This window comes from Lissotriton helveticus, chromosome 1_1 (genome assembly GCF_964261635.1).
Source record: "Lissotriton helveticus chromosome 1_1, aLisHel1.1, whole genome shotgun sequence".
NCBI classification, from domain to species: Eukaryota; Metazoa; Chordata; class Amphibia; order Caudata; family Salamandridae; genus Lissotriton; species Lissotriton helveticus.
In genome coordinates this window covers 526,302,373-526,325,351 of record NC_136057.1, presented here as the reverse complement: position 1 = coordinate 526,325,351, position 22,979 = coordinate 526,302,373, and the positions used below count along the sequence as shown (strand labels likewise).

At 40.2% G+C, this 22,979-nt stretch overlaps 1 protein-coding gene across 1 annotated transcript in view; it reads left to right on the top strand.

The window, feature by feature from the left end:
- Window positions 1–22,979, top strand: part of VWF (von Willebrand factor) — a 1,169,185-nt gene that overhangs the window by 585,992 nt on the left and 560,214 nt on the right. The window contains exons 28-30 of the mRNA XM_078673989.1: window positions 6,408–7,861; window positions 14,631–14,750; window positions 21,706–21,849. Of these exons, the coding sequence (XP_078530115.1) occupies window positions 6,408–7,861; window positions 14,631–14,750; window positions 21,706–21,849 (1,718 nt within the window). The remainder of the gene's footprint in view (window positions 1–6,407; window positions 7,862–14,630; window positions 14,751–21,705; window positions 21,850–22,979) is intronic.

The following is a 22,979-nucleotide window of genomic DNA, read 5'->3' as shown; positions in this document are numbered from 1 at the left end:
ATGAAAAGTGTTGTTTTTAGGTCATATGATCAAGCCTTCCATCATTCGGAAACCAAAAGTAAAATGAACCAATGAAAAGTTTTATAAACAAGTCACATGACCTGTTATGCGGCATAGGGTATAAAATGCGGAGAAAATACGTTGGCACGTGAGGCGGCGTCAGTAGCGGACCGATGTGCGAATAGGCCGAAGGCAATACAACGCGCCAAGATCCGGATGGCACCGAGGTGGTGTCCAGCAAGTTGCAGCACTGGTGTGGCCATCCTACAATGCTGAAAGTCGGCGTGGGGCGCCCCGTTGGCCTGTGAGTTTGCGTCAGTAGCGGACCGATGTGCGAATAGGCCGAAGGCAGCACAACGCGCCAAGATCCGGATGGCACCGAGGTGGTGTCTAGTAAGTTGTCGCACTTCTGTGGCCATCCTACAATGTTGAAAGTCGGCGTGGGGCGCCCCGTTGGCCTGTGAGATGGCGTCAGTAGCGGACCGATGTGCGAATGGGGCCAAAGGCAGCGCAACAATATTTTCTGACTGACACCACAAGGCGCTGAGATGCCAAGATCCGGATGGCACCGAGGTGATGTCTAAGTTGCGGACTGATGTGCGAATGGGGCCAAAGGCAGCGTAACAATATTTTTTGTATGGAAGATACCACTAGGCGTTGAGATGCCAAGATTCGGATGGCACTGAGGTGATGTCTAGCAAGTTGGTGTGGTCATCCTACAATGCTGAAACTCGGCGTGGGTCGCCCCATTAGCCTGTGAGATGGCGTCAGTAGCGGACCGATGTGCGAATAGGCCGAAGGCAGCACAACGCGCCAAGATCCGGATGTCACCGTGGTGGTTTCATAGTTGAGAGGCACTTCATCTGCAGTGGGGCGCCGAGATCCGGATGGCACCGAGGTGATGTCTAGCAAGTTGCTGTACTGGTGTGGTCATCCTACAATGCTGAAACTCGGCGTGGGTCGCCCCATTAGCCTGTGAGATGGCGTCAGTAGCGGACCGATGTGCGAATAGGCCGAAGGCAGCACAACGCGCCAAGATCCGGATGTCACCGTGGTGGTTTCATAGTTGAGAGGCACTTCATCTGCAGTGGGGCGCCGAGATCCGGATGGCACCGAGGTGATGTCTAGCAAGTTGCTGTACTTGTGTGGTCATCCTACAATGCTGAAACTCGGCGTGGGTCGCCCCATTAGCCTGTGAGATGGCTGTTCTTTGGATTTGGGCCTGGTCCACCAAAATGGCCCTGGGACACCTTAGAACTCGGACGCTCGATTTTTTTTTCCTTTCCTGTACATGCAAAAAAAGGTAAATGCCCGGTACGTTACACGCTTCATCTGCCACGATGAACTCTCCAGAGGAACCGAAAAAAAATATAGTTGTGGTAACTATACCATGCATCGTCATATGGAGAGGTGGCACCAATTAATTATAGTGCTGCATAAAAGAGAGATTTGGAGGAGAACCCCTGACCTGCTAGTACATTCATCAAAGAAGTGGCACTGAGAGCTTCAGAGGCAAGGGAAACGGTCCCAAATATTTAGAAGAACTTTGGAAAGATTAAAATGACATGTTTAGATTGTGGCAAATTAATTTCATGTGGACAGATGAGTGTTACTCTAATAAATACAGCATATGAACATCATCATAGTCGATGGTTGGTAGAGACATTTTGACTATATCCTGGACCTGCCCGTCCTCGCCCAAAATGGCGCCGGAATAAATGGGACTCGTAACTCCTTGTTGTGTACTGGTTGCAGAACCTTGAAATCACGAGATACGTATGCAGTTTTGAAGCACATGGCGGGCGGGGACGAGAATTGATTGAATATTTCGACATCCCTATTGATATTAAGTTCTGATGTGTTATTGATTACTGTACTGTTGAAAGTTCGAATTAACGTCACCCATGGTACTTGCCCGCAAATGTATATCTAGATAATTTTATTGTAACTGGCCCTGTCGTATTTTAATTATAAAATGTACGTCCACCGATTCCGTAACTGTTAGACACCTTAGTTCTTGCAACCTAATGGCCCGCCCGTTACGTTCCTCTACAGTGTAAATGTCTATTCATCATATACGATTACAGTTTGCTCTGTGGCAGGCCCACGTGGTTATAGGCTCGTATTTGTATAATGAAATTTTCACAATAAAGGTTTTTAAAAGAAAACATGGTAGTAGTATATACATTGGTAAAGTTTTTAATAATAGTGACTGTTTTAGAATCATTAAAAGGCAAGTGAAATAAAGCAGACCAATTACATGAAGGGTAAAAGGTATAATACGAAGGAACGCAGTAAAGATAAATGGTCAAGGGCTGTTGTGTTTTCTATTCCTGCAACATAAAGTGATCGATAAGAATCTCATATTCAGGCGTATCGGCGACTAAGACAGCAGGTCGACCCTCTTTTGCTCAACGGCTCCGTCATGGGACGAAGAAACGCTCTTTTTCTCGAAAAAAGAATATATTTTACTTGCAGGACAGTTGTAAAATTTCCGGGAAAGTACATTAGCCTGGAACATTATAACATATATTTAAGAAAAAATAATGTTCGGAAGTAATGAAAAGCGTAATTTTCAGGTCATATGACCAAGCCTTTCATCATTACAATAAGAAAAGTAAAATGAACCAATGAAAAGTTTTATTAACAAGTCACATGACTTGTTATGCTTACGTTACGCGCTGCGCGCCCCGGATGACTTCCGGATGCGCTAACGCGGCGCGTCATATGACGCATTACGCGACAACGCAGGTACAGAATATAGTCAAAATGTCTCCACCAACCAGCGGTCGGAACACAACCCCTTTCAGCAGGCTAAATAGTTCTGTTAAATGACAACAGAAGGGACAGGCAACAAGAACCATCAGTCAAAGAGGGGAGAGCTAGTTCTTCTCTACCGGGTTACATTGGGGCGCTACCGGAACTGATCGAATTGGTAGTCTACAGTGTTTCTGGATGTTTCAGACTGAAGCTGGGGTTAGCATGAGAGCAGCACCATTTCGTAGCTCCGTCGTGGTCATTCCGCAACCAATCATGGCAGCCGTTCTTTATCGTTATTTTGGGCGGGGTGGGTGGCGGAGCCGAGCTGTTTTGCAGCCATCATTGTGTGGAGTTCAGTTCATCTCACTAGTTTTGTATTTGTCATGAGGGGTTGTTCCTAATGTTTCTATTTTAGCGAGGTCAAAAAGAGATCCCATTAGTGGCCTACTGATTTTGCTCGATTCCTTTTCTTTTTTTTTACACGATTTTTCGTTATCTGCAAAGACTAAACAGAGTATTGCGACTCTGTGTTTGTTTGTAAATAGAGAATGAACCAAAGAGAACTAATTCTAAAACAGTAAATACTTGGATAACAATCAATCAAATGGAGAGAGAAGCAGGCACGACGGATTACAATGGGGGCAAAGACCTGCGTTAACTACCTTTCACTATCTGCAAAGAGAGAGTACTCCTAATAGAAATGAGGGGGGGGGGGCACCATTCAAAGCAGATCAGTGTGCATAAACACGAAAATGTTTTCACTTACCACGTACTTGACATTCGACAGCTTATGATATTTGCTATTAAAAAACCATTGAAATTCACTGAAAGAACCATAGGTTATAGACCATATATAGTTAGGAATTAGCATTTACAAAACCTTGAAAATTCACTGAAAAAACCATAGGTTATAGACCATATATAGTTAGGAATTAGCATTTAAAAAACCTTATTTTACTCACACAAAACCATTGAAATTCCATATATAGTTAGTTGCACTAACTATATATCGCGCACCTGCAATCCACTGCTGATCATGTCACATATTACATCATTCATGACATGGTCAGTGACATCACTGATGACATCACTGATGACATCTCAAATGACATCACTGATGACATCACTGATGACATCTCATTTGACATCATTCTTGTGCTAATACGATAAACCTCTTCAGACTCTAATATAACCTTAGATACACTCAGTGTATACAGACACTCACACACTGCCACTCATCCATGGAGTTACTCACACACCCAGTCAGTCATGCAAAGAAACAATCTCATCTCCATTTCTTCAACTATACAGTTAAACACACCTTACTTATTGAAACATATACTAACACATATTTACTCTCTTATACAATCCCTGATACAAGTTCACAATGATCGATACAACCACTCACTCATTCGGTGGCTCTCATGCACAGTTATTTATATATGCCAACTCTCACATGTACTGTGTTTTACATATGTACTTACTATGACATGTAGCATTGAGATATCCATTCACTCATCAATACACTCATGCACACAGTCAACTGCCCATGTAGCTGTTTCCACATGCACTCTTGAACTCATACACCTAGTGAATAAACTGTTCACACATCTATGCATAGAGTCACACACCTTCCAGCCACCCCCACACAAACTCAATCTCCCATAGAAATACTTGGGCAACCAATTAATAACACATATAGCCTCTCGTATAGCTAATGATCAACACATGCAGCAGTTTACAGAACAACAGACATAATGATGCACAAATTAAGACAGTTTAGTCACTAACCCATGCATTCAGTGAGACACATTTAATCACTCACTCATACAGTCAGTCACGCACCTACTAAATCCTTCATCCAGACACTTATACATCCACTCATTCTTCAATATGTAAGACATATTTTAACTTTACAGAAACATACAGTCACTGGATGTTGTCATCAGTGATGTCATCGGTGATGTCATTTGAGATGTCATCAGTGATGTCATCAGTGATGTCACTGACCATGTCATGAATGATGTAATATGTGACATGATCAGCAGTGGATTGCAGGTGCGCGATATATAGTTAGTGCAACTAACTATATATGGAATTTCAATGGTTTTGTGTGAGTAAAATAAGGTTTTTTAAATGCTAATTCCTAACTATATATGGTCTATAACCTATGGTTTTTTCAGTGAATATATATATATATATATATATATATATATATATATATATATATGAATCCGTTTTTTTGCTTAGTAAGTGTTTAAATAAATTGTGAAAAACATTTGAAAAAAGAGTGCTTGACTGAGCAGAGTCACCTGACCTCTGTGACTTCCTGCTTCGTACCGCTAGGACTTGTGGGAAATGTAGTGCGTACTGCAATCTAGTATTTATTAAGGCAATCTAACCTCTAGTTATTGCTTTAAGTGATGAGAATGTGTGTAGATCGTTTGTATGACATACTCTATGTTCCTTCTCTTAAGATTACCGGTCCTCCCGGTGTTATCCGCTTATCCCCTCCAGTGGGTCTAAGTATGTTGGCTTATAACTACAACAGTGGTTATGCCATTGAGTGGACTTTCTTAAGTATAAGATATAGTCCCTTGCTTGATCCCTCTAGTGGGTCTTAAAATGTAACTGAAGTATGCCCAAACTTGCTGATGTATTTAAATAGCCTGACTTAATGCAGTGAATATAAATCTATCTAACTGTATTCAACAGTGATTCATGCTAGCAGTATTACTAGAATAAGAAAAATAAAGTGTTGGTGCAGTGTGAGCATTGCTGTCTCTAGACATATGGAAAAAGAACACAAGAGCAATTGGAAAGAAATGTTATGCTATTGAAACAGTGGGGTGTCATCCACGCGGCAGTCATCCATCCGCTGTTGTGCGTAATTAGTCCCTGTTGTTTAATGAAACCAAAAACTACCCAAGTGGGTGTTTTGTTCAAGTGGATATATTAATTGTAGAAAACCTGTAAGTAAACCATGTTGGTGCAGCTAGTGAAAAATGTGACTGTGAAAACAATAAAAAAATGATTTTTTTTTTCTTTTTTGTGTTAATTAAACTATTAACTGCGGCAAACTAGCAAGCAGTGGTTAGCACCCTGAGTAATTCATCAGAAACCAGCTTTAGATGTACAGGATAGTATCGCTTGACCTGACTGCCTAAATTGTAGGCTAAGACGTGTTACTTACATATAGTCAAGTCAAGATGATGTTCTTTAGGTGGAAACTCGCAACAACTTATAGGCACATATAGAAATTCTCTGAGGCATTGAGCCCAGTGGGGGTCTTGCTATCCAGTTCAAGGATATACCTAGTTTCAGTTGCTCGCAAGATACCTTCTCTGTATATATAAAACTTATTTTAGAAGTTGGCATATGGGACCACGATCAGCATATAAAAAACACCTCCCATGCTAATGTAGGCAAGCAAATAGAAGGAAGCAAATTTTTTAAATTAAGTGTTTGTCTACAACAATATAAATGCTGTATCTTAGGGAACGACTGAAGCTGCAAGCATACATGCAGAGTTGGACTCTGCAAATTCAAGCACAAGTCATAGCAAGGATACTACAAACAAATTGAGTGGGACTTTCACTGCAACAGCAGAGATGCATCATAACCTATTTTTGTCTTTTCTTTTGCAGCCATTGTGAAGGGAACAACCTGCAGTGTAAGCCTTGTAAGAGAGAAGAGCTAACAACAGCTGAGTCTAAAGTGTCTTTTACAGCAACTACCCCTGTGCCCACAGAGTTTCATGAGCCACCAGATGAGGGGCAATATGACTGCAGTAAAATGATGGATCTTGTTTTTCTGGTGGACGGTACCTCGAAGCTATCGGAAGACGAATTTGAAACTGTGAAGACCTTTATCATCAGTCTTATTAAAAAACTACACGTGTCTCAAAAGAAAATACGTTTGTCCGTTGTGCAGTATGACACAGGTTCAAATATGTATTTTGGGCTTCAGGATAACAAGAGGGTAGATCAGCTGATCAACATTGTCCAAGGCATGAAATACAAAGGGAGTCCTGATGCCTTCATCAATGAAATCCTAAAATACACAGCCATCTACGTGTTTCGTAAGGCTCCAAGACAGAATGCAGCCAGAATCGCTATTTTGCTGACTGCCAGCAAGTCAAAACGCAACATCAACTCCATCCTTTCCCTTTTGGCAAAGGAAAAGGTGACTGTCATACCAGTGGCATTGGGACCAGATGTCAGCATGGAAGAAATTAATCTTATTAAGAGTCGGTTATCAGACAACAAGGCTTTCCTGTTGGAAAATGCTGATGACCTAATGGATCACAGAGATGAGATTGTGCATTACCTGTGTGACCTTGTGCCAGAAGTGACCACAAATATTAAAAAAGCTACGACCAAAAGTCCCAAAATTGCTGCTGTGACACTTGCCCCTGTTGGCCATGAGCCTGTTGCAACAACTACTTCTTCCGCTCATCCTACCTCAGCAAGCTTGCAAACTACAGTTGTTGATATCGTTTTTGTGATTGAATCATCAGAAAATGTAACTGAGGAAAATTTTAATAAATCCAAGCTATTTATTGAAAACGTGATTGAGAAAATGGATATCTCAGAAGAAACTATCCATATCACTCTCATACAGTATTCATACACTGTCACTGTCGAGTACTCCTTTACAGAGAAGCAGTCAAAGCAAGACATCATTGAGCGTGTAAGAGAGATTAAGTACCAAGGGGGAAATGCCACCAACACAGGCCAAGCCCTCCGCTATGTCACCGAACACTCATTTGCCACAAACAGTGGGAGCAGAGAGCAGGTGCCACATTTGGTATACATGGTGATCAGTAACCCTGCTACTGATGTCATAACACAAACTTCAGAAGACATTAACATCATACCCATTGGTGTGAGCAGCAACGTTAACGTATCCGAACTGACCATGATAAGTACATCACAAACCCCCATTGTGATTCGGGACTATGATGACCTGATTATACGTGTACCAGATCTCGTAATCGACAATTGCTGCTCCGAGAAACACCCATCAACAACAATGATGACACTGACCACATTGGCCAGCAGTACCCACTCTTTGCCGATCACCACACAAGCTGCAACAGGTAATTTATTTGCAGGCTAAGCAAATATTTTTAAAAAAAATTATAACCTGTTAAATATGTGATGAAAAGAACACAGCAATTCTAAGCATGTGTTCATATTATGATTACTCAGGGCTATTTTTCAGATTTGATGACAACGATTAATGCCACATAGCTGCTGCTTGAATAGTTGCATAGTCCACTGCTTGTATAGTCCACTGGGTTTAGATGCTCATGCTGAAAAATGATTTGACAGACCCCTCGGTCCTTGGAATTGGAGTCTCAGATTACTTTGTTTTAATCTGAGTAATCTCAGCAGGATTAAAAAGAGTGAGCCCAAGTATTGCCATCACATTCTTCGTTCTCTGTTGAGTATCTCTCAACAGCATACCTACTTGCAAAATAGAAACTGCAATAAATGCTTCAAGGAAATACCAAATGCAGAGTAGACTCCACTGGTTTAATGTTCTGGAGAGGATCCATATTATGTGGGAAAGTGAGCCAGAGGTTTCTCCTCTGCATTTAGTATTTCTTCCAAATATTGGGTGGTTTTCAGTTTTAATCATTCTGTAAGTCAGAGCCTCAACTGTAACTACCGACTGTCCCTGGTGATTGGCCAGCTGCTCGGAGTTTCTGCTGGAGTGTCTGCTCCATCTCCAGGGTCAGTGGGGGTTTCTTAAGAAGTATCTCCAGACTCACAGACAGATGTATTTTTGTTTGTTTGGCTTGCATTTGAAGCAGAAATTCTGTACATACGATTCATCAAACCGCACATGCGAGTTTTACAGGGAGTGGTAACAAAAAGCAGAGCGTGAATAGGACATGTAGAGTGAGATGGTACTGGAAAACTATCAATAGTAGACATATATTTTGGAAATGTGTTTTTGCATATAGAACTGCACTCTGCATCTCTGGCGGGAAAAAGAGACTCTTAGACAGAGTAAAGAGGAACCGAATGTGGTTTCTAAACTCGGTGTTGTCAGCAAAGGGACAGCACAACGTAAGAGAACGATGAAAAATGTATTGCTTAGAATAATTAAGAATTTGATGAAAACTTTAAAAGAAGCACCTATTTTGCTTCCTATTCTGAAATTATTAGCTAAAAACATTCCCAAGCATTAGAGTATAATCCACTATGTCTACCCCAATTTTCAAAACCCACAGGTAAAACCAAGCAGTAGTTTAACCTGCTTATGTAACCTCATACAGTAAATAGCGGTGGCATTGGTGATCATTGAGTTTAGTACCCTAGACCTCACCCTTCCTCACACAAAAGAAAAAATGTTAGACGTGCGATGTGATTGGTGACATTTCCTGAATCAGATGTCAATTTAAGTTTCTCGTCAGTAAAGAAGTTTGAATACTTTCTTTGCAGTTTCGTTTAGCATTGTTTGGGTAGGGAATTACCCAGCAGCAAATATAGTAAATTTAGCCAGGTAAATATTTTCAGGAAATGCAATAAAATTCTATTGCAAGGTCTTCAAAAGATTTGAACACAGAAAAGTGTCAGAATGATAGATTTCGCTATGTTCACAGGTATGTGGGATCTCCTGGCAGACTTTTATTGAAAACATTGAGATCAATTCACAAAGAATTAATGAATAGAGGAAGCAGCACTCCAGCAATATTTTTATTCTTTATTTTACATGGCTTGTGTATCATCTAGTGGAGGCTGATGAATTCATCTCTGCCTGTAGAGGTCGCTGAGTTTTAGCCCACTCTGCGCTTTGTGTGGAGTTCCAAAAAACTCTGTGAAGTAGTGAGGAGCGGATTTTTCCCTCTCGTGCAGCTCATCAAGATTGAGTTGGGGAGCGTGAGCAAGAAAAATAATATGCTAAACCACCTCGAGGCGCGATTTCGCAACGCGGACGGTCGTGGCAGGTAGCTACCACTCTCGTTGACAAACCTGCCGCTCACGCTCACGTTGAGGAAATTGCTGCTCAAGTAGAATGTCTACTCAAGCAGCAGAAAGTTGCAGCACCCTATTGTGCGCACGTGATGCCATTCGCGCGGTTTTTACAGTGCAGGATAAACTTCCGGTGCTAAAAATCATCGCAAGCAGCACAATGCACTGCACTTTTCCATTTGCGGAACTCTGCAGAGCCCGGCAGAGTTTTTTCAGCACTTCACAGAATTCCACGTAGCAGAACTCTGCCCAAGCCTAGTTTCATCTCCAAAACACCCAACTCCCTGTTAGTAAAGGTGCAAAGAGGACACAGGGCCATATTATCAAGGAAGCTGCAGTAGTTTATCGCCGCTTTACCAGCAGGAAACTGCCAATAAAGCGGCGATAATGGGCTTGATAATATGCGATTCGAATTTCAATCGAAGCCCAGGTTAGATGTTAACACATCTAACCTGGGCTTCGATGGAAATTCGAATCGCATATTATCAAGCCCATTATCGCCACTTTATCGGCAGTTTCCTGCCGGTAAACGGCGATAAACTACCGCAGCTTCCTTTATAATATGGCCCACAGTCCTTTGTATTTGCACTAATTGCCTGTTTGTATTGCCTGGGTATTCATGTTTTAATCCCATTTTGGATATTTTGGGGCTAATTTACGAAGAAATGTAATAGTATGTAAAGAAGTACTGTGCATTTAGTACTTTACATGCTACATATGCCTTTGAGGATAGGTATGAAGGTGCAATTATAAGATAGCAATTTAGAAGACATTCATTTGGTTTAAGCTTTCATAAGGAGAAAAAGCAACTGGAAATCGAAAAGGGAACAACATTACATTCCGGTGTTGAAGAAGTACGTTTTTGAATGTATCTGACTATATGAGGGTTCCTACTATGCAGCCTGACTAAGTACAGGAAGTGGTGCATTTGCACCAGACAAGGAGATTTTTACGCCTTTTTTGTGGCTTGCCCAGACTGGCAATGCAGAAGATGCTTGTGACCCATTTCATGAATCAAAAATAATCGGCAAAGGCATTTTGTCTATGTATTTAAATAGGGAAGCTCCTCATTTCAGTATGTTGGTCCTCATGGAGAAAGAGTTGATTCCTTTCACACTGGCAGGGTGTAACATACACCAGGGCACTACCTCCTACAAAGAGAAAGAGACCATAGATCTATCTCCCCATTTCACCCTTTAAAAAACAAGAATATTTTATTGGTTTGCAGATGAAAAGATCAGCCTGGCCAACCTGGCCTCATTGGCAACATACACATATATAAAGATCTACAGTGCATATTTATTATAAATAACATAATAATAAACTAATGAGGAAACACAAAGAACATCAAGCCCAACCCGCCCACTCCCACCTCCCATCTGTGACATAGAATACTACACTTTCAGTCTGGCTGTTGCATGTCACCAGGCCAGTGCGCTCATCTCTATGTAGTCGTCTCTCTGCCATGGTAGGTCTTTATTTCATCATCTATGCAGTTGCTTATCTGGCGGACCAGTGACAACTGATTCCCCTGTATGCTGTCCATCAATATTTTTGGGTGTTTTTGGGGGCAGCCCCTTGCCTTGTATACTGCTATTTCCAGCTCCATGCAAAAATCCATCCCCTTCTTCCATACCATCAGCCATGGAGCGCCACTCCTTTCCATTCTCTAGTGTTATCTCATTTGGCCAGTGTTCGGCCCAAGCGGAGTAGAGACAACTTATGAATATTCCCACCCACATCCTCCATAGGGTGGAAAAGGACCAGCTGTGAATTTTGTGGGATCTGCCAGGTTAAGATGTCACCTAAGCATGTGAACATTCCCTGCCAAAATGTATCTAGTATCAGACAACTCCATGCTGTGTGAATCAAAATACCTTAGTCTGATTTACAGCGGAGGCAGTCCGGGAAAGTGATCATCTCTAAGAGTGATAGAAGATGACGTGGGAGATATACCCCCTGTATGTATTCGAATTGAATCAAACAAAGCCTGGCCACAATCGCTGCTGCTCGTGGGGAGCCTAGAATATCTGTCCGTTACACATTTTCCAACTCCCGCACATCTGCTTCCCAGGCAGTGTGAAGGGGACCAAATTTGACTGGTTGGTTAGAAATGAGTGTCTGGTAATGTTTTGCAACTTTGTTGTCTACTAGGTCCCCAATGATGAGTTTACTCTCTAGGAGATTAAAGTCCAGGAGGTATGAGAGAGAATTTAAGTAAGGGGTCAATGTATGGCGAAGCTGAAGATAACTGTAAAATTGGCTGCGATGGAGCTGGAATTCTCTTTGGTGATAATGGAAGGATTTAAGAACTGTGCCTTGCATGACGTCCGCCAAAGGGGGGATTCTGATGAGATCCCACTTCTGGAATCCCAATATTTGGCCACATGCAAGAGCTGGTTTCCCTGCCATAGTGGTGTCTGTTCCATCAATCTTCCCTCCAGTTCATCTGACGAAGTTTTGAACGCCAAGATTTAAGGATGGTGTGAGTTGTCGGGGGAAGATCTGTGTTTCTTCCTGTGCTGTATAGATATGCCACTAGTTGTGTAGTACGTATTGCCCATTTGTCTAGTGTCTATTCTGGGTCTCCTTGTATGTCATTCCACCAGTCATTTATAATCAAGAATTGGGTGACAAGGTAATAAGATTTGACATCTGCTGCTGCAATACCCCCACAGTAGGTGGACTGGAAACATTTGGCCCAGGCAACTCAAGGTGTACCTCCGTCCCACAGGAAGGCATTAAGGATGGAATTCAACTTACGATGCCAGTATCATGGGATGACATATGGGAAATGTTGTAATTGAATAAGAAATCTGGGGAGGGAGACCATTTTAAAGATCACTCACTGTCCTAGGAGGGACAGAGGGAGCACTGACCAAATGTTTATATCTATATCTTCTGTAAAGCGGATGAGTACTGGCTCAATATTACCATTTCATGCTACAGTTGCATCAGTGAACAGACAAACACTCAAGTATTTAAACCCATTAGTCGCAAATCGTAGACTTGACGACCCCAACGTGGGTCATGGAGCCCACGGCCTACTGCATAGACCGTAGACTTGGATGTATTAATATATAGGCCTGAAGTTTCTCCAAATATATGCAAGCTCTGTAGGAGTCTGGGGCCTGTCATGTTCGGCTGCATAAGGAGAAAGAGAACATCATCGCCATATCCTATTTCGCCCTTTTGATTCCACCAATACTGGTATCAATGAGGAGTAGGCAGAAAAAAGAGAAGGTCATAGGTTTCAATCTGCTCTGGGGAAAGGTAAGAGGCAGTTGATCGACCCATGTTCCACGTTCTAGACTTACTCTGGAGCCCCTGGCCGATGATCTTTTTGCCTGCTTTGTAAGTGTGAAGGGAGGGAAAAGTCATTAGCCAATTACTTTACAAAATTCCATGAACCCAAAGGACCACAAGCTCCTAATGCAAATGATATCATTTTATTATAAAGCCAAAAATAGTTGGACATATAAACACCTCAATACAAGAGTGAAAAAAATATGGGCACTAACACAAATCCAGATCTACGAATAATATTTAAATGGTGCAACATGCACAGAATAGCCAATTCCAAAATTGAGGCACAAATCATCATAGAAACCACATCCAGGGTCTTCTTCATTTATAGATAATAGACACAACACTATCTGTCCCTACACTACCTCTATGGTGGCATCCCTACTTAGCATTTCCCAGGCAAACCCCAGAAAGGTGTCAGCATGTGAAGACTTCCTAAGAAGCACACTCACGTTATATGGGTCGAGTAGCTTGAAGCTATAGAGCTCGTTCTAAGATGCTCTCCCGGTAAGGCAGAAGTCCCCCGTGCTCTGTCCCTGACTCTAATACAAAAGGTGAAAATCACACCTACAAACGCATCACATGACTATTTCGCCCAGTTGAACACCACCTTGTAGGTAACTTGCCATTAAGCAATGATACTTCCAGGTTCTTGCTCAATGACCTTGGTTCCCTGGCCTTTCCAAACACTAAAGACATTCTCTCTTGTTATCAGGTCCCCTTATTCAAAGGCTTCCTCTCCTCCCTATGTCTAACTACTCCTGAAATAAAGACATTATTCTGACTAACAAGAACGAATTCTTGCACCTGCAACAGAAACATGAAAGAAACGTTCCCATGGACACATAATGGTAATTACCAGTTTCATTTAGAGCAAACAAGGAGGAACGAAAGTTAGACCTATCAAGTTCACTTGACATAAGAACAGTGCCTACTTTTAAAATACAAACATATATCAATCATTAATATGCACACATTATATGAGCCCTTTTATAAAAATTCAGTAGTCATGAATATACTTCACACATATATAATTCACCTAAACACGTACATTTACTACTTTAATTCTTTGATTACATAAAGAAAATATCTAACACGTCACTTACATGTTATTACATTTCTCACATTTTAATACCTTAATGTTAATACAAAAATAGATTGTATGTGGGTGCAGACTAACCATGATTATAATGCACCCCTACAAAATAAAGAGCAGCGTTGCACTCTATCATGGTAGACTCATTTGAGTGCCATGTCGCACAGCCACACTCCTTGGGGAGGAATACACTTTTACAATATATGCCTTTAGGCCCCCACCCCAGATCACCACTGTTTTAACACCTTTGACAGAGATCTGATTTGCTAGTTCAAAATATAGCCAATCATACACTTATGCACCATTAAACACTAAGGTCCCATGCCCTTGTTTACTATAAACGATATTGTAGATTACCATTTTTAATATTTGATAGGAATTTCTGATACACTCAGGATTTGGATACGCCAAGTAGAGAGTTTCTGGGAACAAATTCCAATTAATGAACTGCTTATTATTTTTATTTCATCTTTCTCATTTAGAGACATGCAGCAAGCCAATGGATGTGCTGTTTATTCTTGATGGAAGCTCAAATGTCAAAGCATCTCAGTTTGAAGACATGAAAACGTTTGTGAAGGCATTTGTCGAAAAAGCTGATATTGGTGAGTTAATACATAGTACGAATTTGGATATTTGGCAGATCAGTCAGTAGCTTGCATGAACAGCGGTGGAACTTATCAGTGGAAAGTCATCAGTTTTCCTACTTTCTAGTACCCGGGTGCACTTCAGCCAATCTTTCGCCTTTGGTTGCCATCACCTTTATCTTATTGAAAGGGGATAGATAAGCTGCCGTGATGGCATTGGGCCTTTGTGTCTCTTGTCACTTCTTCACTTAGAGTATTTTCTTTAGATCTTTGTTTTTCTGTGTTCGTATTATTATATTCTTTATCAAATATACAGCTTTAGGCCCCGTTTCTGTAACCTGCAAGTAATGTAAGCAATTTACTTTGACTCAAATTTATATAAAGTGAAAGAAATGTAATTGTTTAGTTTATTTAAATGCTAAATGGGATGCTAAATCAGAAGGGCACGGGAATAAGATTCCGTTCATGGAAGGAAGCATACTTTAAAAATATAATACATTACATTATAACTATTGCCAAAAGTACGTTTGTTACAAATTTACACAGTGAAAATCCATTTAAGAATTCAGATACTTCTCGTTTCTCAACGTCATTGCGTTTAGATACCCCATGTGTTCCTTTTAGAATCATAACACTTTTTTTAAGGTAATATGGTAATATCATATGATCACATTATTTTCTTGCAAATGTATAGATGAGTGTTGTAAACTGTATTTTATAACACTTTTTTAGTTACAGCGACTTATATACAAATGATCTTCATATTAGTAGCTTTAAAAAATCATCAGAAAAGTACTAGTAAACAGCCTAGTAGCAAGTAGCGGATAGATTGTTCTAATGAATGCATATCACCAAATCCATTAAAAATAGAAAAATAGTTTACAAAAATATCATACCTCAATAATGTAGCCAGTCACCTTTAAATTAAGAGACCAGTCCTGTTTACCTGCTGTGGGAAAGTGCATGTTTGTGACTGGATGAACTGACCTATTTGTGCCTGGGTAAATATATTCTAGCATATGTGTTAAGACCCCTAAGCATGGTAATAAAAAATCAGTTCCATCTGGCGTAATTGAGCATTTTCTAAGGCCACATTAATATGGTGAACAGTGCACCAATGGCATAAAGGCCATGTGTCAGATGCAGATTGCAGTGCGGTTTTAAATCACTTTAAATGTTTTCACGGCTGCCATTGCAGCTCTGAATGGCTGTGGAACATGTTAAAGTAATCTATTTTTATCATATGGAAAAAACATATTATTACATTATCTACTTAACACATAAGTAATGCCCTGGGGTTCACGGGGTCTTGGTGAATAATATGTAAAAAAAAAGGAACAGGCCGAAACTTAGGAACGGCCTGTTCATGTAGTGATAGAATTAAAAGATGTGCAGCATGGCTAAAATACATTTTAACCCCCCCCCGCCCCCCCCCCAAAAAAAATCCTTTGCCATGGCCCTCAGTGTCATTTTATAGGCAAGTGCACCATGCATACACACACTACAAAATGATGCTGCCACTTTTTTCTTTTCCAGTTGCTGATCTGAGCTAGATTGGTAACTAAAAAGAAAACAAAACACACAAAGTGTGTTTTTTAAAGCAGGAGGGCGGAGGGAGTGGAAGCAACATAGAGAAAGGTGAGGAAATGGCGAAGTAACATTGGGAGGCTGCAGAATGAATGGCTGAGCATTACGGAGGAGGTTTGCCCCAAAGCAACCTGAGAGGGGATGTGAAAGCAGCAGGGGGGAGAGATGGATACAAAGCAAAAGATACATTGGGGAGGATAGGCAGCATATGGTCTGGGGTAAAGTAACACGGAGGACACGAGTGGGAGAAGCAATAGGGAGAAGCACATGGGCAAGTGCAAGTGGCAAGGAGAAGCATTCGGGCAGCATAGAGCTGTGTGGAGTGCTCGGGGATAGACGTACATGAGGGAGCTTTCTAAAATTCACACAATCTAATGAAGTGCTTCAAGCAAATTGTTTGTAAAGAGGCAGTGTTCCATTGGGAGGGAGAAACACTGGACTGACAAGCTGGGACACAAATTGGAAACAGGTAAATAGAGTGAAGAGGAAAGCCAAACAACAGAAGGTAAAGGGCGAGCTAGAAGCCCCTCTATGTTCATGGTAAGTAAAAATAGGCCTCGCAGCAGACAGCGCACGTACTGTCCTGTTGGCTTGATTAAAACATTTTAAAAACTGGTTTAGGAAAGGACTAGGGAAATGAGGAGGGCACCATTGCAGTACTTACATAAAGTCTAGTTGACAATAAGTTTTTGATAAGCATGGCCAGAGATGAGTTTAATAAATGCAGGCCATCACCAGCTGATGCCTGGAAAGTCATTAATTCATTCTTTCTCTGATAGGAATGAACTCTCCTAGTGTTAGCGTTTCTGTGTGAATTACCGCTCTGGTAAGAGGAAAGGTTTTGGCCAGTCAGCAGATCTCTGACAGAAAGGCAAAGGGCTTATTTGCACAGCATTCACTCATAGCTATCTCGGAATGCAAAGTATAGGGAATGATAGTGATAGTAGATGGCCAACATAAAGGGCCATAGAGTAACTTGAGTTCAGTAAATTGCCTTCGATGATGGCCTGTTGCCACCCAACATTCCTCCTTTCCTCACAGGGAATACCCTGGGTTTGCTTTCCAAGAGGATTTCCTCATTTTGAGTGAGGCAAACAGCTCCCTACAAGCCCTGGGATACTGCCATGCTGGTAGACCCCCTGAGCAAGGTTTTCTGGAGTATGACAGATAAAAGGACTTGCTTGGCTATCAGAACTTTCTATGAATGGCATTATGATGTCTCACCGATCATTGGCTAGTGGCCACAAAAAGAATGTCTTTCCACCAGCAGCATATGGTAGCGCTACTGGACCTCATGACAGCCACGGCCGATAGTAGGTGTAACTGCAGGGCGGTGACGTGGGGAGGGGGAGGGGCAGGGTGGGGGGCAGTAGTGTATGGATTACGGACTTTAACAGGTAAGTAAACATATAAATAAATAAAACGAATTTCGTTGCGTGCATTGCATCACATTTGGTGATGCAGTGCACACAACGAAATACGTTTTATTTATTCATATGCTTACTTACCTGTTAAAGTCCGTAATCCATACATTACTACCCCTCACACTGCCCCTCCCCCTCCCAACGTCACCGCCCTGCAGTTACACCTACTACGGGCCACGGCTGCCTCAAGAGGATCAGAAGAATCATCATCTACCTGGTAGAGTACTGAGGCCTGAACCTGCGTTCCTTCATATGAAAACAGGAAGTGCTTCTGCAGGGTCAGGCCAGATGACCGTCCATGGCCCCAGGGGTACAAACAATGAGACTTATTTTTGTGAAGAATCAGCAGACCATTGGGCACGTGGACCTAGGCTCCAGTCCTGGCTGTGCTGAAGGGAGTGGTTGAGTCTGCCCCTTTCTGCTGTCTATGCCTTTGTACGTTGGAGACTGCTACTGAGGATTGGGAGCTTGTTGAGTGATCAGAAGAAAGAAATTCAGCACTGAAAAAATGTAAACCTTTAGAGGGCAGCGGCAAGGTGCCAAGGCTGTTCGAAAAAGGTGCAAACTTGGCAGGAAAAACTTCCTGGTGCATCCCACTTAGAGCTTTTTGTTGCAAGAAATGCAGCTCGGTGGGACCTGAGGCAGAAGGTATCAAGCTGGTGGAGCCCTTGCCCGCTATAACTCTCACCCTTTCCTTCTGGAATATTTCAAGTTGAAAGGCAACAAAGAGAAAGTAGGGATGAAGCAACCTCAACAGCTATATTTTTCAAAGTTGGTCCCACTGGGTACTTTTTATGCCAAAATGAAATATTTCAACCGGATCCCAGTTGTTTGATTTCTAGATGTTAGTGTTATTTGGGTGCCACTTAAATACTTCTTATGCATTTCTCTGAAGGAAAGCTGGTAGCTAACATTAAGAATGTTTATTACCAATTCAAAATCAAGTTATGATATACAACACTTAACACTATGCTATAAAGATACAGAATAACAACAGGCAGGTCCAATCTATGGAAGAAATGAGGCAAACCAATATTAGTCAAATGGCAAATTTAGTCAAATAAATACAAAAGATCAAAAGGAGTATCTGATGCTTAAAGTAGAGTCACAAACTTTGTTGTCTATACATGGATGAATCTAAATCACCTAAAGTAGAGTTCCAGCTAAAAGTATGGTTGTAGAGATCTAAATAACCTCAGAAATCAGGCATTTCCATAAAGGAAATAAGAACTAGGCAAGGAAAAAAATAAGAAGGAAAGGTGTCAACATTTGAGAAGCTTGATCAGGGGTCTTCTTGGGTCATACAGGTAAGTGTTACCCTAACCCACACTCAGCAAAGGATCAAGAAAGCATAGAGGTCTAAACCTCTCAAAGTTCAGGGAAAAGTGTTCTAAGCATTCAGGGGAAAGTCTCTGAAGGCATGTCAAAAAGAATCTGAAAGGCATCTATGGAGCATCTGAAAGGAATCCGAACACACAAGAATCTTCTTGAGCAACACCCCTTTGGAAGTATCATCAGGGGTCTATTGTGTTTCTCAACTTCTCACGTTGTATACTGCAACAATTTCCCAATGTCCTAAAATCAAACATGGGGATGACATTGTCTTCTCAAGGACATACCAGGATGAAACATTGCTGAATAGGCCTTCAGTTAACGCTATGGCCCTTCATGTTCTTTTGTCAAGGTCTTCTTCTCAGGCTCTTTCTCTATCTCTAATACAGTAATGTATCTATTCTACCATTAATAATACATGTGAATACCTGCAAGAAATGTCACGTTAGGAGAAAATAAAAACCAGAATTTATGCAGCATGAAGCATTAAAGGCCTAAAGTATTAGCAAGAGTGCACATTTAATATGCATGGTCACATTTAAACACCAACAAATATGAATGATCAGTACATTAGATACAGGTTACAGAAAGAATACAGTAAATTATTTAGAATAATCATGTGTAAGTATGGTTAAGAACTACATTTAAATCTTTTAACATTTTAAATATGAAATATTACTACAAACATTCCATAAACCTTTTATTTTTTCAAGTGTAGTCACATTCTACATATATGAGCATGGTTTCTATTTAGTGATCTAATCAGTTAATGTTATTCATTGCATTGAGGCACACATCACAAAAGTTGAATGTCACCTTTATGGTGAGCACATATCGACTAAGTACGGATAGGTTATTCATTTCTTATGTAATACGCGGTTAAACGCATAGTTTGATAAAATTCACTACTCCTATGAATTTTAGTAATAATGTCAAATGCAACACTTATTTTAATATTGTTAGACCAAATAAGAGTCAAAGGCTAAATGGCATTCATGTCATGTATCTGTTACAAAATTGTGACATATTTGCGACTCGTAAAGGACAGGCAAATTTGCGCTGCACCACCAACCCACTTTAGACAAATGTGATTTTGCTCCGTAGCCATATCATATACACACACTTTGAAAATAAGAACCAGGACTCAATGAGGGTATTGTTTTGAACAGCAAAATCATTATCTCTACTTGAGATCATTGCCCTCAAAGAGGCAAAACAACAGCGATGATGTAAGGTAGTTCAAAGGCCTGACCATCCCCAAAGACACCAGTAGCATACAAGTTTGAGTCATTGCTGAAAAGACGATGCTTTTCGCTCCTTCAACAGTGAAAAAATGATTGGACATGCACATTTACAAGTGTAGTACAGATATAATTTTTTTTCAGTTTGTCCTCTGAAAGTCTGTAAGCCTCATCATCACGATCTGCGGTGGGACATGCAACCAAAACAGTTTAAAACAGTTTTTGTTACTGTGAATTACAACTATTTTTATTTGCATCTTCACACTACCTATAATTTACCTAAAGCATCTAAGAAAATATGTTGTACATCGTGTTACATAGTTTTTGAGCCTTTGTGACTGTAAACCTTTTATAACTTTCTCGTTATGACTTCAATTGCTGCATGAGGTTCAATGTTCCTTAAATGCCCATTTCTATTATCCTCCATGGTGTCAGTCAGTTTTTTTCTTATGGACAAAGGATTTCAAAGAAACCTAGAAACCATAGTAGACTTTTAGTTATTTGCAGAGCACAACGTTTCAGAAGCGCTATCACTCATACTTGCATAATCCAACTCATTTGATATTCAGATCTGTATTTATTCTCCCACTATGTCAACAATATATCTATAAACTATCCTACATTTGTAATTAATGTTTGTCTAAACGTATGCATAAAGTTTTTCCTTTTTCCCATCCTCATCATATAAAATATGTAATTCATCGTAAATATATAAGAATCTGCTGTTAAAAGTGTTCTGTTTGTTATTTAGTTCATGCAGTTATCAGTTGATTATGTATTAAAGACTTCCTTTTGTGACATATATATATATATATAAATATATATATATATATATATATATATTTGTATGTATATATATATATATATATATATATATATATATATATATATATATATATATATATATATATATATATATATATATATATATATATATAATAGAAAGCATTAAAAGATGCTTTAAAAAGATTTGGTCGAGCACTAATCTTCGGGCAACATTCTCAGTATCCTTTTTATGTTGGAACATTTTTCTGCTTCTAGTAAATACCAAAAGAGTGGACAGTGGTATTTACCAGATGCAGTATTGTCTGCCCATTCTGAACTGTGCACCATGTAGCATTTATTTTCTTTACAATGTGTACACTGAAAAGTGTGGTACTTCCACACAAGTTGTTGTTCGGATTTGGGCACAAACCCAAATGTATGGCTTTCAAATGGATGATTTAGGACATTATCTTTAGTTCACTGTATCATCTTAAAAAGTAATAAGTAATGAAGACCTATAAACAAATTTCCAGCATACTGTACATTCTTCAGCTGAAGTGCCCTCTAACAAGTTTTTGTGTTTCATTTTTAAGAACGTTTGTTTTACATTTTTATTTCTACTAGGTGTCAATACAACTCAAGTGTCGGTTATGCAGTACGGAAGGGCAACCACTTTAGAGATTTCATGGAAAGCTTCACAAACGCGAGAGGATCTTTTAAATGCCATTGACAAAATTACACTGAGAGAAGAGGGTCCTAGCAAAATAGGTATAGTATTCCTTCTGATAATAGCATGATGCATATTTTATTGTGGATATCTGTATGCTTTAGGTTTCCTTTTTTCATGTTTTTATTTGTTTCATTTCATTGTGATTGATTGTTCCCCAATGGGTGTTAATTATTTTTCTATCTCGTAGCAATTGAGCCTGGGCAGAATTTCAGTTACGCCAGAGTAATCAGAGTAATTTGGGAAATACTGTGTTACTCTTTGACATGGAATTACAGATATTAACGCGATTACTCCTGCTCACTTAATTAGAGTAATTTGGGGGGGAAATCTCTATTCGCGTTTTGTTTGATTTAGAGCTATTTCATGGCTCAAAATGCTTCCTCCCATCCATTTTGGACACAAGGCTGCAATTTGCACTAAGAAAGCAGTGCTAGATGCGGGAGTTGAGGAAAAATCCCCTAAACAGCCAGGAGGTGGCTGCTTGCGCTCGCTATCCGTGGTCTCATGCATTAGTGCAGAAAGAAACTTTTCTGGAATAATTCTGTGTGATCTTGCAGAATTCTTAGGTAATTCCATGTGATTATGCTACATGGAACTACGGGAGTTATGCCCACGCCTAGTAGTAATGTGGGGGATGTAGGTTCCATTATTTTTTTTTCTGCCACTTTCTCTGCCTAATTGAAAGATTATTATTTCTATTATGGGGTTTCCAGAAAAATGGAACTCTGAAACATGAGCAGATTACAGGATGCTTCTTCCCTTGAGGAACAAAAGAAGACACTGCATATTCATGCTGGGAATAAGAATTGATCTTCCACAACCCCTTACTGTGGTGCAAGAAGCTTCCATAAACTTGTTTAGGCACTTCTTCATAATAGTTTTGTGTGATGCACTATTTTAGTCATCTTTGCACAATCACAAATTCAATGCTATTCCCGCAGTAACAGATTTAATTGATAGAACATTTTTTCTTGTGTATTTCATATTTCATATGTTGTATTTTTTTAATTTGAACTGTAGTTGCAGTACTGTATGTTCTCACATAAAATCATTCACTGTCTCCTTTCAGTTCACTATGCCTCCTATCATATGCCTGTTTTGAAGAGAATCCAGAACTACTTTTGCACTTCTATGTTGGATTGCCTTTTGTTTTATGACATTTAGTTTG